An 18738-nucleotide genomic window follows, 5' to 3' on the forward strand; every position below is an offset into this window, starting at 1 on the left:
GCTCCTGGTGTGCATGCTCAGCCAACACATTTAGAGCTGGATGCTAGAAGAAACGGACCCAATCCTCTTCCTGGATCCTGCACATGTTCCTCAAAAGGCAGGGTGCAGATGGAGTATACAAGGGTTTGCGGCCCACAATCATTGGCTTTCTGTCGAAGGGTGGCTAGTTTCCTTTCAGCAGGTTTCAGTGACAGCCCTTTTGACCATCTCCCAAATCCACAAGGCACAATATAAGTTTAGAATGCAAAATCAGAAGTCTTTAGAACGCTTCACAGTATAGAAGGGATCCACTCATTTGCAGGAGTGCCAATATAGCAGCCCCTCAGGATTCACTGATTTTATTTATTTACACCCTGCCTTTCTCCCATCTGGGGACCCAGCCAGCTTACATCCTTCTCCTCTCCTCCATTTTATACTCACAACAACCCTGTGAGGTAAGTTAGGCTGAGTGGGGGTCTCACAGGACACTCTGAATGGGGGTCTTGCAGAACATTCTAACCACTAAACCACACACTGAACTCTGAAACAGGCAGATCTTTAAGCCAGTCAAGAAGGCCGTCCAGGATGGGATCTGTCTCAGCGATGGACCAGTTTTCACCGAAGGAGCTTCTCAGTGACTGCACAGGTCCCAGGGGAAAGGGGTGACGCTTCTCCCCACATCTGGAGCACTAAAGAGTTCTGGAGAGGCTCCGCACGGGTTCAGGACCCCAATCACAAACTGTGCAAAGATCCCAAAAGAGAAAGGCAGTTTCAGCACACCCAACAAGCTACAATCGGAGCTAAGCCATGACAAGCTGATTGGATTTCGAAAGGGTGGAAGAATATCTAGATGACCGTATGGGCTTTGCGTAACATTTATTTTTGAAGCTGGAATCACGCTTGTGTGAAGGTTCCTCAGGAGCTTGTGAATTGCTGTGAAGTTGTTATGACGTGGACTCTCGATTGCTAATAGTATGCTTTAAGGAAGAAGTACTTCTTGGACTTTTTGCATATTTATTCGTCACTTTCTTTGGATCTTTACCAATTATGTATGTCTATATTCAGACTATGTGACATAAATATAATTTGTATATAGCTTTGTGTGTTAACCTATACTGACTTTGTACATTACATCTTGAGGTATAGAGGTGTAAGTTTTTGGTTTTAAGCTAATTGGATTCAGCATGGTTTAAACATGGAGCATGTCCGGAACCCCCGTCTCTGGCTGTCTACACTACCCTGATTCCTGAATGAAGGTAATGTGTGTGTCAAGCCTAGCCGGTGCGATGTACAGAGAATGCCAGGCATAGTCTGACAGAGAATGTTGTGCTTTCACCAGGTGCTGCCCAAGGTCAGCCTCACCAACGGTCAACTGCCAACTATGTATTTTGACTCTGAACTTCGTGGGAACTTATTCCGGTGGGAGGGGGATTGCCATGGTTTCCTGTGTTGTTCCGTATTCTTTCATTTATACCCAGCACCAAGCTTTTAGTTCTCATAAGTGCCGTCTTGATTCCTAGCTACTGTTAACCTGTGGATTCTCCAATAAATCATCTCTCTTTTGGACTACTTGTCTGTGAATGTTGTTTGTTGGATTGTCATGGGGCAAGTGCTTACAGTGTGACCATTAAGGGCCAGGGGTCAGGCAGCTGCCGCAGAAGAGTGCAAATCAGCTCGCCTCCTCAGTTAGCAACGCTGAAGAGGTAGCAAGGGAAAGCGTCACAAACTGGGAGCAAAAAGGCTCCATTATGAGAATATCGTATTTCCTGACCACTTTGAAAAGGGAAAGCCCTTTAAAACAGCATGGAAAATTTGGCTCTCTTCACAGAGATGGTTCACTGTTGTTGTGAAAGAGCTGGAATGTAAAGAAGATCGCTTTTCAATGACTGGCAAGTGACTGCTGCTTTCCTCCAAGGTTCAAATAAGACAGTCAATCTAGTCTACTTGCTAAAAGATTCCTCAGATGCACACACACACATACATATACCACCCCCACCCCCAATTGCTACCTGGCTTTGATTTTTTTAATGTTCTGTTCACGGCCGCAACCCTTTTCCTACTCTGTGCACCAAGTGTTTCTAGATTTTGGCATGAAATACAAAGGGTAACTCTTACAATGTGAAGAAGAAGGACCTGAAATTGCTTTTTGAGTTAAAAGTTTTGTTATACATTTGAAAAGAAATTCTTGCTGGAAAGCAAACGTGGCAGAGCAGCACCAGGTTTGTCTCCAGAAGATCTAAAAAATCTGGGATTTATCATATATTTTGTAAGATACGTTATTAGCATTATTTAATGACGGCGGAGCTTGCTTTCCAAATGGGAGGAATGCCCAGGAAGCCACGGGGCTTTTTGATCCAGAACAGCTGGCGTTCACTCAGGCCTTCTTGGGCCATCCTATGTGCAGCCAACATGTGGATCTGCTTCGTATGGAAGAGGAGGCCATTGCGGAGCAAACTGACACGATGTGATTATCAAGACTGGAAACAAATCAGAGCCCAAACAACACAGCTTTGGTCGTAAGAGGAAGTGTGGTGTAATGGCTAGAGTATTGGACTACGATCTGGGAGACCCAGGTGTTGCGGCCCAGTCCTCACCGGGTGAGGAATCATCAGAGGAAGAGCCATGTCAGGAAGGACCAGTCTCCCCCGAACCTCCGTTGGCCGAGAGTCCGGGCCAAGTTGAACCCCAACAGGAAGAACCACACACCAGTCCTTCTGAGGATGCTAGAGTAGATGCAGAACCAGCTCACTTCAATAGCTCCAGCTGTAACTAAGCAGAGCCATGACCCACCCAGCTCACCTGAAGCAGTTAAACATCACAGGCAATGGGCAGAGCTTCAGGCGAAAAGACACAGTGACCATTTAGAAGCCCTACAGAGATGGCTGGAAGACTGCGCATCATCAGGGGATGAAGGCTGCAACAGCAGAAAGCAGCTTCAAGCCTCGCCTACGACACACCAGCGTTGTGAAAGCAGCTCTGCAAAAGAGCTATTGACGTTTGCGGCTGACGCTTCCCTGACACAACTCCCCGGACTTCTGACTTTTGGGCTGGATTTCTGGCCTTGCTCCTGCGTGCCAACCTTTAACTCTCTTTCCTAGCTTCAGGCAAGCCTCAAACCAGATGCTGGTTCCACGGCCTGCATTCAAGCTCCTGTGAGCTCCAGCCATTGGTAACCTGAGAATCAGCATGGTGTAGTGGTTAAGAGCGGTGGTTTGGAGCAGTGGGGTCTGATCTGGAGAACTGGGTTCGATTCCCCACTCCTCCACCTGAGCGGCGGAGGCTAATCTGGTGAACTGGAATTTGTTTCCCCACTCCCACACACGAAGCCAGCTGGGTGACCTTGGGCTAGACACAGCTCTCTTAGAGCTCTCTCAGCCCCACCTACCTACTTCACAGGGTGTCTGTTGTGGGGAAGGGAAGGTGATTGTAAGCCGGTTTGAGTCTCCCTTAAATGGTAGAGAAAGTCGGCATATAAAAACCAACTCTTCTTCTTCTACTACTACTGCTACTCTCTGGCTAGGCCAAGCTATCACACCAGGTTTGAATCCCCACTCTGTCATAGAAGCCCCCTGGGTGACCTTGGGCCAGTCACACACACACAGTCCCACAGCGTGCCCCACAGTCAGGCTATCATGCCTCTCTGATGAAGCCCTCCTGGACTCCACCTTTTTATTGTATTTACTTAAAACGTTTTTATGCTGCCTTTCAGGCAGCAAACATAAAAACATTAAAGCACTCAAACAATTTAAGAGGAACATTTAAAGTTATAAAATAATTCAATAAACACCAGAACCGAGGAGGAGGGCCCAAAGGACCGTTACTGTCGGGAGCATGCCAAAGAAAACAAAGAAGCCTTCACCCGCTGGCGGTAGACACCGAGGGATCTCCACCACATCCAAGCTGACCCTTTGTGCCCACTGTGATCAAGTCCCCGAAGTTAAACCCCAACACCATCTCCCCACCCCCAGCTTCCACCTCCCCCTTTCAGTCATGTAAGGGACCTGTTCTGGCTTCAACAGCAAGGCCCACGGGTAGACGGTGGACTACTCAAAAGTGGGGTCGGCTGGAGACAAGGGTCACCATCTAGTTGGACCAGGAGGACTCACAAGTATCCCAGAAACTCAACAACCCAGCAAAACAGCTGAAACGGCCATGCTCTCTGCTTAGCCGGGGGGGGGGGGGGGCTCCTGGAAAGGAAGCTGCCCCACCTCTTCCTGGGCATCCTCCAGCACTGGCAGGATTGAGCCCCAATCCTGCAAAGCAGCAGATGTGCCCAGGCGGTGACTGGCTCAGTAGTTGGAACACAGGCAGCCAGCCCAGCTCTCGGTCCGCCTGAAACTGCCTCATCTCAGGCCTGCCATCTTTGCTGGTGGTCTGACATCCAGTCTTGGTGGAGGGGCCCACCCCTGAAGGCTCCGCTCCAGACTGGCAGCTTCTGGACCCTGGGGCAGGAGGTCAGCCCTTCCAAGGAGGCTTTGGATTCATGGACTAGGAAGAGGCCAGTGTAGTGTTGCCAACCTCCAGGTGGTTAAATAAAAGAAAGCACTATGACCTCTAGGTGGAGCCTGGAGATCTACTGGAATAACCGGAGGTCTACTGGAATTACAACTGAATCTCCCAACCTAGAGCTGGCTACCCTATCCATGGTTCATCCTAGCTTTTTGGATGAGGAGTCCACTCCTGGGTACGAGTCTAGCCCAGGAGGGGCTCTGACAGTACCCTACCTCACAATTCACAGTGGGTAGCCGTTAGTCTGTCTGCAGTAGTAAAAAAGGGCAAGAGTCCAGTAGCACCTTAAAGACTAACAAAAATATTTTCTGGTAGGGTATGAGCTTTCTGAAGAAGTGAGCTGTGGCTCACGAAAGCTCATACCCTACCAGAAAATATTTTTGTTAGTCTTTAAGGTGCTACTGGACTCTTGCCCTTTTCTACTACCTCACAATTGAAGGAGTAACCCTATTTTCAGAATCTTAACCTTTCACCAGTAGACAAAATGGGATCTTTGTAGTCTGGAGATCTGTTGTACTTCCAGGAGATCTCCAGGCTCCACCTGGAGGCCGGCAGACTTTGTTCTGCAACAGTTTGTCCTGCCTGGTTTTCAGCGCCAAGGGGGTGCTTGTTCTATAGATACACAAAGGTGTCACAATTGTCCTGCAATCTGTTGATGCAGTTGAAGTGGGTGTATTTTGTGGGACGCAAATGGCCCCGGCATATGGCGCTGTCACGATTGTCCATAGCAGGGTCCCCAAACTTTTTGAGCATGGGGGCTTCTTTGGCATTCTGACACAATGTCCACAAAAAAGCCAGCCACAAATTGGCTGCTGTGGCCTGCCCTTCAGTCCCACATGAAGATTCTTGGGCTGTGTTGGCCGCGGCTGTCAAAGCAACGTTTTTAAAAATCCACACAGCCAATCAAATGGCCAATCAAAAACAGGCCTTGCAGGGCAAGAGTCCCTTCGGGCCCCACCCAGGTCCTAAGAACACTTGGCGGGCACCGGGAAAGGTGTCGGTGGGAGCCATGGCACGCATGGGCACCACGTATGCTTTTGAAGCACTCTAGATTTATGTGGGTTTTTTGCTCAGAGCTCTTTGAGAATCAGCCACACTTAAACATTCATACGGCACTTCTGGAATATGCAAAATGCCTCCTCTACATGATTTCAGGAATACTTAAAACAAGCATGGAAGTTATGTTCCAGGATTGAGAGCCCATATTGCCAAACTGGGGAGTGGGGAGGGGCCGAGAAAACAGCAGCCGGCCAAAAACCTTCTAGATGGGGACTGGTGCAGCAATTTGAAGCAGGAGCTTCCTGGCTCCCCAGTTCCCGATGCTCATCTGATTTGGGGTTATCCGGGAGCAACGCTGCCCCGCCCCGCAGCATTCTGCTTGCTTGTGAGCTTCTGAGCAGTTCTCAAACGGACAGAGCGATTAAAAGGAATGTTGAATGAGCTGTTTGCTGCCGTGTAGAATTGCAGTCTTGCCGTGCAGTGGAAATAAAAGAGCCCCAGAAGGCGTCTGGTCTTTATCAAAGCCAAAGGGATTTGGCTCCGAGGCAAGAAAAGGGGGGATTTGTATCAGATTTGTAGTTCGTGCTGTGCGCACAGGGAGAGGCTGGCGCTTTCTCGGCTGACTTTCTGGACGCCTCCTACTGTATACTGATTAAAGGGCCTGGTTAAAGGGCAAGAGCTGCAGAGTGAGCCAGCATGGTATAGTGGCCCGGCTCTCAGACTAGAAACTGGGAAAACCCAGGTTCGAATCCCTGCACTGCTGTGAAAGTTTGCTGGATGACCCGCTCTCAGCTAACCTACCTTACAGGGTTATTGCGAGGATAAAACGAGAACCCAAAGCAACTGACCCCATTCTCCTCCCTTTTATTCTCCCTGATCTCAGCCTTGCACTCTGACCGCAGTGGCCAGAGCGGAGGGTTCAGTGGAGCAGATGGAGAGGGAAGAGGGAAGCATGCGAGATTTGGGCTGAGCTTGGCTGTGGGGCAGGCATCTTGCTTATCAAGAAGAGATTCCTTTGGAATGACCCTGGGAAAGGCCACGCAAGACACTCTGAAGGACCCCTAAACCCACGGCCTGATCAGAAGTGACTTCAGAGCCATAAACAATTCAATAAGAGGCCGCCTGTCTTTGCTGCCCTCTGGCCAGCCCAGGAAGCCTCAGAGCTGTCCAGCTGGCCAAGCAGTTTCTGAAGACTGTGAAAATTGGGATTTGGAAGTGGGGAGGAAATAATTCCCCAAAACTGGGGAACAATATTGGGTGGGAAGCTGGAGAAAGTTGCCTTAATTGCTATTGAAGTGGGTTTAGGGGGCCCTTGCTGCAGCTTCCCTCTCCTTGGGCATCCCCAAAGCAGAGAGGGACCCTCCCCGACAATCTCCCATCTGGAGGAGCTGTTCCTGGCAACACTTCCTGGGTCAGCGTGGTGTAGTGGTTAAGAGCGGCGGTTTGGAGCAGTGGACTCTGATCTGGAGACCCAGGTTTGATTCCCCACTCCTCCACATGAGCGGCGGAGGCTAATCTGGTGAACCAGGTTGGTTTCCCCACTCCTCCATGTGAAGCCAGCTGGGTTACCTTGGGCTAGTCACAGCTGTCTTAGAGCTCTCTCAGCCCCACCTACCTCACAGGGTGTCTGTTGTGGGGAGAGGAAGAGAAGGTGATTGTAAGCCAGTTTGATTCTTCCTTAAGCGGTAGAGAAAGTTGGCATATAAAAACCAACTCTTCTTCTTCTTCTTCTTCTTCTTCAGGATTCCACCACCTCCGGGCCCTTCATCAGCCCCAGGAGAGCTGTCAGCTGGGACGCTCATGATTGGCAGACGTCTACTCTGTTCTGGCTGTTCCCTTCCTGTGGACATAGCAAAAGCTTCCCAGTTCTCGATTCCAAGGTTTCTGTGAGGAAGGGTTCCTCAGAAAAGGGTTCCCCACAGCTGCCATTCCCCATTATCTACTTGGGTTTGCAAAAAAGCTTTGGACAAGGTCCCTCTCCAAAGTGAACCTGGCAGGTCTGCTTAGGGGGGCAATGGCAGGAAGCAGAGAGTAGGAATAAATGGGCAGTTATTGCAATGGAGGGAAGTGAGTGTGGGGCTGCAGGGATGGGTGTTTCATTTGTTCATCACGGATTTGGAGCTGGGGGTGAGCAGTGTCGTGGCCAGGTTTGCAGATGAGACCAAATGATTCAGGACGGCAAAAACAAAGTCAGGTTGTGAAGAGCTACCGAAGGGTCTCTCTAACTTGGGCTAGTGGGCAACAATGGGGCAAATGAAGCTGTGTTGGTAAATGTAAGGTGATGCACATTGGAACAAACAATCCTGACTTTAAATATATGCTAGTAGGGTCTGAATATGCTGACAGTGAGGGAAAGACACCTTGAGGTCGTAGTGGATAGCTCAATGAAAATGTCAGCTCAGTGTGTTGTAGAAGTGGAAAAGGCAAACTCTGTGCTGGGGATCATTGGGAAAGGGATTGAAAACAAAATGGCCAATATTACAATGCCCCTGTATAGATCTTTGCTGCAGATTCATTTGGAATACTGTGTGGAGTTCTGGTCACTGTGTCTCAAAAAGGACAGCACAGAACTAAAAAAAAGTATAGAAGAAGACAACCAAGATGATTCGGGGGCTGGAGCACCTTCTCTATAATGAAAGGCTAAAGAGTCTGGGATTTTTCAGTTTAGAAAATAGACGACTGAGGGGTGACATGATAGAGGATTATAAAATGATGCATTGGGTGGAGAGAGGGGGAAGAGAGAACTTATCCCCCTTCTCTCAAAACCCTACAACTCGAGGGCATCCAATGAAATTGGTGGGCAGTAGATTCAGGACAGACAAAAGGAAATACTTCTGCACTGTGTGAGGAATTGTGAATCATGGGATTCACTGCGCGTGAGTATAAGGATCACCACTACCATGGATGGTTTTGAAAGGCTCTTAAAGGGTTTGTGGAGGAAAAGTCCACGGGTAGCTTCTGGCCATAAGACAGAGGCAGCAGGCCTCTAAGACTCCATGCCAGGAAGCAGCATCGAGGGAAGGCCCTTGCCCTCCCATGCAACTGGTTGGCCACTCTGTGAGACGGGATGCTGGGCTAGATGGACTCACTGGTCTGATCCAGCAGGGCCCTTATTATGTTCTTGTGCAGCTGAAAATCCAGGGAGCAAAACCACCCAGGAGCCTCACAGGGCATTGGCACCGTGGCAGTGATTATTTAGAGTGTTGTTTCTAATGCTACTTTCCCATTGGCAAAGTTCTCAGCCGTTCTCAGCATATCTTACATTCACGTCAGTCTTGTGGGTCAAAGGCAAAACAAGTTCTGAGCAGGCAGGTGAGTTGTGACTCAGAGGCCATTTATGCAGGGTCGATTTTGATACTTGCTCAAAGCTCCTCTTTTAAATCCAAACTTTATTATTATTATTTTTAATCCAAACTTTAAAAAGACTATTCGCGGTCCTGATGCAAGAGAAGAAAGTCAAACCAATTCCACACATCCTGCTCCTTCATTCCTTCATTTGCATAGCCATTAGCAATCCTCGTTTGCATAGCCCGCGGCTGTGATTCTTCATGTTTCTTTGAGTGGATGCTTTGAGGTGGGGATGGAGCAAATTAAAAAAAAGGTCTCGTTAAAGGGGCTCTTAAGAAATGAAAAGCAGGTATGTGCCAGCTTCGCAGTGATGTCTGGAATGAGGGTTCAGCGTGAAGAAATTTTTAAAAATATGCAGGGCGCTTCAGCCTGGAACGTGCTGCTAATAACCAAGCATAAACAGCCAAAGAAAAAGGAGTCCAGGCCAAGGTGTTCAACCCAATTCGGAGGTTTTTCCATTGGTGTGGGTGGAACCCTTTTGACCGCGTTTCATCACGACATCCTTGGAGCGGGCACGGGCAGTGCCACCCTCCAGCCAGGGGCATTATTGGCACCTGAGCACAGCAGAGAACAGGCCAGTGGCTCCCTCTGCTGGTGGGCTGCCACAGTGCAGCCACAGATTGCCAGGATCCCCAGGTCAAGATCCCCAGCGCTGAGAATTCCTGGTCCTCCAGTCTCATGAGCAAATAGCACAGGACCAAAGCCTCACGGCACTTCAGCTGAGAGTGTAGGGACAGGCCACCCCTGGCCACTGGTGGGGGATGTGGGGGTTGTCAAATCCAGGCTGGAAAACTCCTAGGGGTTAGGGGATGGAGCCTGGAGAAGACAGGGACCTCAGTGGGGCACAATGCCATAGAGCCTGCTCTCCAAAGCATCCGGTTGCTCCAGGGGACCTGATCTCTGTAGTCTGGAGATGAGCTGTAATTCTGGAGGATCCCCAGGTCCTACCTGGAGAATGCTGGCATCCCTACCTCAGATAAATTAACAACCCAGTAAACACAGAGAGACATTTGCAACACTTTTAAGGGCGTGCACTCACTCAACAAATTCCAGTTCCAGTTTGTCAGAGTTTTAATTCACAATAAAACTCAACCCCTCTTTCTTGATCCTGGGGCAGGGTCTTTTTAAAAAAAAACTGGGACATTTTGGGGGAAATCCCTTAATTAATAGAACAAAAAATGAGGAACACTTCATTTATAAATGTACTTTTGGGAAGAAAGATATTTATGAACCAATCACCACAGCAACTCCCTGACAACAAGAGACACATTACAACTACTGAAGAACCACACAAATTGTGCAAACACATGGTTACCGGAGAGGGAATTGATGGGTCAGCAATTTTAAAATTCATATAGGGCCAGGCAAGCCAGTGGCAATTCTGTGGAGATTAATTTTGCTGATGTATTGGTCTGATTTGTTTATAATAAATGTAGCATGAGAGACAATGTTGTGCAGTGGTTAAAGAGTTGGACTAGGATCTGGGAAATCCAGGTTTGAATCCCGACTCTGCCATGGAAGCTTGCTGGGTGGCCTTGGGCCAGTCACACACTCTCAGCCTAACCACCATGCAGGATTGTTGTGAGGATAAAACAGAGGAGAGGAGAATGATGTAAGCTGCTTTGGGTCCCCACTGGGAGAAAGGAGGGATATAAATAAAGTAAATAAATAATTTCTGAAGAATGAAGTGCAGAAGTGCAACTTGCCCCAACCTTAGTGGTGAGGAACTCTGGCGGGGGGGGCTCGAAATTGTAAATTAATAGTTTTGAACTGGTCATGGGCCACTTTTGACATTACATTTTGAAAGATGCAGCATACTGCTCCACCACTGTGTCAAAACAGACATGAATGTCAGGTTCTTCACTGAACGCAAGATCCAGACGGGCTCTTGACATGAGTTCAGGCCAAGTTCTGGCCACAAGTCAAGTCCTTGGTTCCCAGGGCTTGGAAGCTCCTGTGTATACTTCGTTAGTGCCTGTTTTCACAACTGTGGCGTGTTGTGTCTTCATTCATGGGAAATGCCTATTTCGCTGTTGCCTAGCAATGTTTATCTTACTCTCTTGTCCTAATGTTTTTAAGCAGATAGCCTGTACCTATCCTTGCCTGCCTGCGTGCAGTTAGTTCTTTTAATTTGCTTTTTAGTTCCTAATAAAGATTTACTGCTTCAGATCTACCTGTCTGGATGAGTATACTTGAGGGATGCTAGAGGCAAACGCCTGAGACTGACAATGATGCTGGGAGATGAACATGAGTTTCCCAGAGTTTTGCAAAGTCAAATAGCGCCACACAGGGCCCCGATTCAAACCCCGAGTGTAGCATGACAAGGGAGAGGAATCCTCTCTCTTGGGTCCATCTCTTTTCTCTTCCAGGAGCCAAGGGTTGTTTTCAGTGGGTGAAGCTGCGTGGAAATCCACCCCCTTGCCACCTTCCCCCACATGGTGGCCCCGGTCTGCCACTTACAAATGCTGAGAAGACCCCTTCATGAATCTCCCAGCGTCTTGTCCATTTTGAGCCGGCATCAGCATACCCTGATGTGGGGCAGCTGCCAGGGCCCAGGACTTCTGGTGGGGTCCACTGTCGATGTCCCTCCCATGCATGCACCTCTCCTGCCACCTGTCTGCATGCCCTTCCCTGTCCATTTGCTTGCCAGCGCTCCACTACCCATGCTGACAGCTTCCCAGAACGGAGGGAGAAGCGCATGTGGGTGATGCACAGCGATGGTGCTCCTGAGAGCCACAGCAGCCGCACAGCCAGTGAGCAAGTGGGGAAAGGGCATGAATGTGGCACAGGCAGTGGGCGTGTGTGTGAAGGGGAAGGATGCAGACTCAGGTGGGAGGCCTGTGGGTGGGAGGCTTGTGGGTGGGTGGAAGAAAATGGGGGCATGGTGGGCAAAAGCCCCCCCCCCCAGCAATTTTCTGCCCAGGGCTGCCCAAAACCTGGAAGGAATTGAAAAAAGATATTGACAAAAGTAAGGACAAACTGAAGAAGGAGACTAGCACAACAGAACCGGGGAATTTAATTGACAAATTGGACACTGATCTTAATACATTCAGTGACAACATTAGAATTTACAATAGAAAAAAGTTTGACTGGGATTCAACTGACTATAAAAATAACACGGTGTATCCGTGGTTTAATATTAATGAAGGGGAGGAACCTACACCTCGGGGAAATTTAAGAACAGGTAGGAAACCTACACGCAGGTATCAAATGGACAGTGACTCCTCAAGTGTCTGAGGTCATTAATCAGGACGAGACTATCCCTTAAGATCAAGGAATAGGGATAGGAACGATAGGGATTTTTTGCCCAGGAGAGGAACACGCAACCGACCGACTTGATAGTAAATCTTTCAGATAGGAGCTTGACTCCAGTAGAATCACGCATATTAAACCTGGGCTTAGGCTATGTGCCTAAACCAAAATATTCATCATTTCAAACCCGTATAGATATTTTTTAAAATCATACGCCAAGTTAAATTAAGGGAATTTTTTGGGGAATGTCCATACCACCCCACTCAGTTTTGACCCAAATCTTCCTTTGTACCAAGTTCATGCAGTCATTTAATTTCCAGAATTTGGCTTCTGTGGACTTTAAAAGCGATTATAAATTTGCATTAAGAAGGACACATTCAGCACACTGAATATGTGTATGAATTTAATCTGCATGTAGTTACTTGCTATATGAATATTGTTTGAAAACTGTGGATGTGTAGTATTTTACTCCGTTTGGAACTTTGTGAAAATTGTTATAAATTGCTGCATAACACTGCCTTGTCTAATTTTTATATTGGGCTAAATAGCGTGTATGAGCCATAAATGTTCTGTATTTGATTTCCAAAACCTGGAACCGGCACTGCCCTCCATCTAAACAGAAGTCCATCTTCAGCAGGCCATGACCAGTGGAGATTCTGCTGCTGCAGAGGAGCAAAACCATCAGCCAGTTCTAAAGAAGGTGACCAAGGAAAAAGGGGCCCTCCGCTGTGTCTTCAGTAATGGCGCAGAAGACAAGCTCCTGCCAAATGGCCTCTTCTGGACCAAGTTAAAGGTGCAGGAGCTCTGCTGTCCTCCTTTGGCTATCCCAAGTCACCTTGATTCTCCCCTGCACCCTAGTGGAGACTCTGCACTGGACAGTTTCAAGGCTTTGCCTGTGTAAAAACGGATTAGCCACGGAGCTCTCCAGGGTTTATCACATTAGAGAAACTTTTCTGCCTCTGATAGTACAAAAAAAAATTGGGGAATGAGTCTTTTCCTTTCTCTTGCACCGTTAGCAGACCACACCTGCATAAACTTTTATCTTTTATTGAACAAAGAAAGGATTTTTTTTATTGAGCAACACAGAAAAAAATAAAGGCACAAAAGGATTAACCCCACAGTAACTGTGGAAATGCACGCTGATGCATGATGATAACTAATGATAGTTTTAAAACAAATAAGATTTCAGCTTTTGTCTCACTGGCCATTTATGCAAGGTCAATTCTGCTCTTTGCTCAATACTGATTTTTTTAATCCGACATTTAAAATGACTATTCACCGTCCCGATGCAAGAGGAGAAAGTCAAACAAATTCCACCCCCCACTCGCCTGCTCCTTCGTTTCTTCATTTGCATAGTCATTAGTAATATTCATTTGCTTAGCTAAGCCGAGGCTGGGGTTCTGCATGCTTCCTTCAGTGAATGCTTTGATGCGGGGGCAGAGCAAATACAAAAGGTCACGTTAAAGGGGCTCTTAAGAAAAGCAAAGCAGATATGTGCCAGCTTCGCAGTGATGACGGTTCAGCGTGAAGAAGTAAAAAAAAAAATATGCGGGGCACTTCAGCCTGGAACGCACTGCTAATTACCAAGCATAAACAGCCACTGCTTTCAGGGATTACCAAAAAAAACCCAAGTTACCCAAAATCTCACCAGGAGATCTCACCTCCCAGTCCTATGAGACTTCCAGCCAGAGAAATCTGATTTGCTTGTCACAGGAATGCTTATTTATAGAAAAATATCAACCCCACCTTTCTCTAAATGTGATTTATCGCAATCATGTGGTTGCTTCTAGATATCTGATTGTTTACCGCTAAGTAAGAGATAAGCAACTTAAGTGCAAATAGCCAATCAACAACTGCATACAAGATCATCTGATACAGCACGATAAGAAGGCCAATCACAATTCTTAAAAAGCAATTAATCTTTTTTTTTTTGCAACTGCTCCAAGATAAAGGCAGTTCTAAGCAACAGGTGTGTTATCTCTTAATCCACTTGCAAATTTAGCAAGAAAAAAGGAAGTGATGTCATTGCAACGCCACACTTAACTGTCAGCAACAGGCAGCATCTGCCATACCGCATCAGTGTGAGCTCACTGCCTTTAGAAAAGCAAGACAGATCAGGGCCAAACCCACTGAGGAGGTCCCATCTGAGATCTTCATGCTCCCTAAAAGCAACCGCGTGGGGGAGGGGCGCATTTCCACTGAAAAATCTGCGCCCTGCGGCCGCAGTAGTCTCAGTAGGAAAAAACAGAGACAACCTCCCATTCACAAGGAAATGTATCAGGGGCCTGTATGTTGCCCCGAGGGCAACGAAGATGGTGAGGGGTCTGGAGACCAAATCCTATGAGGAAAGGTTGAAGGAGCTGGGTATGTTTAGCTTGGAGAGGAGATGACTGAGAGGGGATATGATACTTGAAGGGCTGTCATAAAGAGAATGGTGTAGAGTTGTTTTTGGTAGCTGCAGAAGGTCGCACCAGAACCAATGGGTTGAAATTAAATCAAAAGAGCTTCCAGCTAAGCATTAGGAAAAACTTTCTAACAGCGGTTGCTCAATGGAACAGGCTTCCTCGGGAGGCGGTGGGCTCTCCTTTCCCTGAGGTTTTTAAGCAGAGGCTACATGACCATCTGTCAGCAATGCTGATTCTATGACCTTAGGCAGATCATGAGAGGGAGGGCAGGAAGGTTTGCATCAGTGTTTGGCTCTCCTGGCCCTTTCTTGCATGCCCAGGGTAGTGCCGATCACCACTTTGGAGTCAGGAAGCAATTTTCCGCCAGGCCAGATTGGTCAGGAATCCTGGAGGATGTTTTCGTTGTTGTTATTGCCATCCCTGGGCATGGAGCAGGGGTCACTTGGGGTGTAGTTGTGAATTTCCTGCATTGTGCAGGAGGTTGGACTAGATGACCCTGGTGGTCCCTTCCAACTCTATGATTCCATGTACCACCAGAGGACTCACCTTATAAACCACTCAGTCTCTCGCTGTGGCTCAAAGTGCAGCAAGCGGAGAGGGGTGTTTCTGCCTTCCCTCTCAAGCCATTTTTCCTTGTTTGCCCCTTTCTCGGTGTCCTTGGTCACATGATCTCAGGACGCGTGGAGCCCGAGAAAGGGACGAGCAAGGTCCTCCCAAGCCATTTCCACTAGCAAAAGGGGTGCGGGAGGGAAGGCAGAAGCTCCAAGCTGCATCAAGTGACAGAGCGTTTTCCAATGTGAGTCCCCCAATGGTACACGTGAATGGGAGCCAGACTGGGGGGCCCATGACCCAGCTCGAGTCACATCTATCATCTAGCTAGTCCATCAGAGGCAAATGCTTCAAGCACCACAGAACATCAGAAGAAGTTGTGCAAAAGTGGTCAGGGTTTAGTTCTCCTCACCTACACTTCCTTTTCATGTGAAAACAGACCTCAACCTCTGCTTTAAATATGAATAAGTGATCTATGCAGGAGGATACCCCTATTGCATATTTATTCCCGCTCCCCTACCCCCACCCCAGTTCAGACTGCCAAATGCTGCCTTTGCCTCCTGCGCAAATGAAAACTTTAACTGTTTATAAAACAGGGAAGCTTTCACCTATTTGCTGGCAATTTGACAGAGAGGATCCCTTGGGTGAAGACACTGTCTTGGAGAATTGAACTGGATAGGGGTGGAGTTACAACCAGAAATGCCTTTCCCCTTAAAATTAATGGGAGTCAATAATATTCTGAAAGAAATGGACAGATATAATAACTATACTTACAAATATACATAACAAAAATGAACCAAAACTGAACAATCTTTTGAGCACATCCCTCTGAAGGTTTTGTAGTTGCTGCTAAAGATGTCAGCCCTCCTATCATAGGAGGTCTGACTAGATGACCTTCAGGTGCATTCACAGGGTGGGGCTGGGAAAGTCACTGAGTCTAACTCTAGTTCAGTGGCAAGACCCTCCACTGACCAGGAACCTTACATGCCCTCCCTCTTTGCAGAGTACCTGAGGCAATCCCAACCAATTGAAAGCCAATGTGACATCACAGCAACCCTGGATTCTACATCACATGACTGACCCACACATGCTACCTGTATCACACGATCAGCTCATGTCATGTGATGCATCTCTTCTGGCCTGAGGCAAGGCGGTGGCGGGGGTCCCTGTGCTCTTAGTGGTCCAGAGCTCTTCCTGCAAACAACCTGTGTGGTGTAGTGGTTAAGAGCGGAGGTTTGGAGCAGTGGACTCTGATCTCGAGAACCGGGTTTGATTCCCCACTCCTCCACGTAAGCGGCGGAGGCTAATCTGGTGAACTGGGTTGGTTTCCCCGCTCCACCACACGAAAAAAACTGGGTGACCTTGGGCAAGTCACACTCTTTCAGCCCCACCTACCTCACAGGGTGTCTGATGTGGGGAAAGGAAGATGACTGTAAGCTGGTTTGATTCTCCCTTAAGGGGTAGAGAAAATCAGCATATAAAAACCAACTCTTCTTCTTGTCCCTTCCATGGAGGGGGGCCCAGGCGCCACCATCCCCAGCAAACAGGGGAGGGGGAGGCAGCCACTACACCTGGAAGGAGGCGCCTCCCACTGCCTCCTCCTCCTCGCAAAGGCCAGGGCAAGAACGTGGTGGAAAAGGCTGTCAAGTCGCAGCCTACTGACAGCAACCCTGTCGGTTTTTCAAGGCAAGAGACATTCAGAGGTGGTTTGCCGCTGCCTGCCTCTGCATAGTGATCCTGGACTTCCTTGGTGGTCTCCCATCCCGGGACTTACCAGGGCTGACCCCGCTTAGCTTCCCAGAGAAGGCGAGTTTGGGCTAACCGAGGCGACCCCGGTGTGGCTGGGAAGGCCAAGGGCCCAGCCAGCCCTACAGTCTTCGACCAGCCAAGCCCAGATCTCCCCTGGCTGTGAATTGAACCTTGACATGAGTTCAAGCGACAAGCTGTTAAGCGTCTTTGCGGAGCCCAGGCGGATTTCGACAAACAGCCCCCAAAAAAATAAATGAATGCGACCGGGTGGGTTTTTTGCAGCAGTGAGGGGACCCCCCAGCCGGGTCCGGCGGGCAAGCGGCAGGGCGCCGGGCTGAGCGGCGTGCGGGACGCCCGGCCCGTGGCCACGGGGAAGGCGCCGGCCCGGAGCCCCCGACACGAGCCGGCCCGGCCCCGCTCGCCTGCTGAGCTGGAAGCGGCTGGGGCGCGCCGAGGCAGAGACTTTCGCCCGTGCAGGATCGAGGCCACGCAACCGCCGGGGGTCCCTCCGCGCCCCCCGGGGAGCTCCCTGTGCTGCCGGCGCTGGCCTGCGCGGAGAGCTGCCCCGGGCCCCCCGGGCCCCGCTCCCCACGTGCCGCCGCGACGCGTGGCGCGCCCCGTGGCCGCCCTTACCTGCCAGCAGGCCCAGCGCCCAGGCGGCGGCCAGCCCAAGGGACAGCTCCATGGCACCGCCCCACCGTCCCGCCGCCGGGCGGCCCCACGCCCCACGCCCAAGCCCGGCTGCAGGCGGCGCCCCACACCGCCGGCCCGGCCCGCTCCGCTCGCCCCGCGCCTCTGCCCCGACGGCCGCCGCACCGCACCGCACCGCGCCGCGGGAGGAGAGGCGAGGAAGTGGGAGGGGAGGCGCGCGGAGGGAGGGAGGGAGGGACGGCCCCGCCGCCGCCGCCGCCCCGGCCAGCCAGCCAGCCCCCCTCTCCGGTTGGGGGGGCACATCTGCAGGGCTGGCCCGGGGTAGCGGCGTGTGCCGAGCCGGCCCCCCGCACTTTCCCTAGGCTCCCAGAGAGCTTCAGCCCCACATCCCTGCCCGTGGGAGCCTCTCCTCTCAGCCCTGAACCTCCACGCTGAGAGGCAGTCTACCTCTGGAGGCGGAAAGCCGGGGACTAACAATGTTTTCATGGCTGTTTTTACGCTTTAACTTTAAAAATGGTTTTAATGGGGCGTGTGTGTGTGTCTGGGGGGTTGATAGTACTGGTTTTAAAATGTGATTTTATCAGGCACGGTGTAAATGGTTAGCTGCCTCCTGGGCCCTTGTAAGGGCGGAAAGGCAGGATACGCATTTGGCAAATAAATAACAAGCCGGGGAAGCTGGCTTGTTCGTGTCCAGAGGCGTTGCTGGTGACTGTGGGAAACAGTGTTGCCGGAGATGGGGAAAAGAGACTCGCCCCCTCCGGAGTCAGGGCCGTGGGGGGTTGAGCCCCAAGCGCCATCCACAGCTAACCCCTCAAAAATCACCAGTCTTGTCATCCAGTATGAATGGCAATGGCACATTTTGATGCCACGCTTGGAATTGCCCGTTCCCAGATTTCCCAGGTTTGCAGAAACAGATCAAATTCAGGCAGTTTGACGAAGCCATCCGGATGCCCCCTTTAGCTTCTCCTCTGCCAAGGGATGGTTCAGTGCAGCAGGGGTGGGGGTGCTCCGAATTAGACTGTGAATGCCCAAGCAATGTCAACTTGGCTGCCAACTTGGAAGGCTTTAAGAGGGGAGTGGACATGTTCATGGAGGAGAGGGCTATCCATGGCTACTAGCAAAAATGGATACTAGTCATGATTCATACCTCTTCTCCCCAGTATCAGAGGAGCATGCCTGTCATATTAGGTACTGTGGAACCCAGGCAGGGCAATGCTGCTGCAGTCGTCTTGCTTGTGGGCTTTCTAGAGGCACCCGGTTGGCCACTGTGTGAACAGACAGCTGGACTTGATGGATC

General features: G+C 49.7%; 1 protein-coding gene across 1 annotated transcript in view; it reads right to left on the reverse strand.

Moving 5' to 3' along the window:
* Nucleotides 1–17475, reverse strand: part of ITGA11 (integrin subunit alpha 11) — a 132791-nt gene extending 115316 nt beyond the window's left edge. Inside the window, exon 1 of the mRNA XM_056865758.1 lies at nt 17085–17475. Within this exon, the coding sequence (XP_056721736.1) occupies nt 17085–17475 (391 nt within the window). The remainder of the gene's footprint in view (nt 1–17084) is intronic.
* Nucleotides 17476–18738: the final 1263 nt, after the last annotated feature.

The sequence above is a fragment of the Euleptes europaea genome, chromosome 20, assembly GCF_029931775.1.
Source record: "Euleptes europaea isolate rEulEur1 chromosome 20, rEulEur1.hap1, whole genome shotgun sequence".
NCBI classification, from domain to species: Eukaryota; Metazoa; Chordata; class Lepidosauria; order Squamata; family Sphaerodactylidae; genus Euleptes; species Euleptes europaea.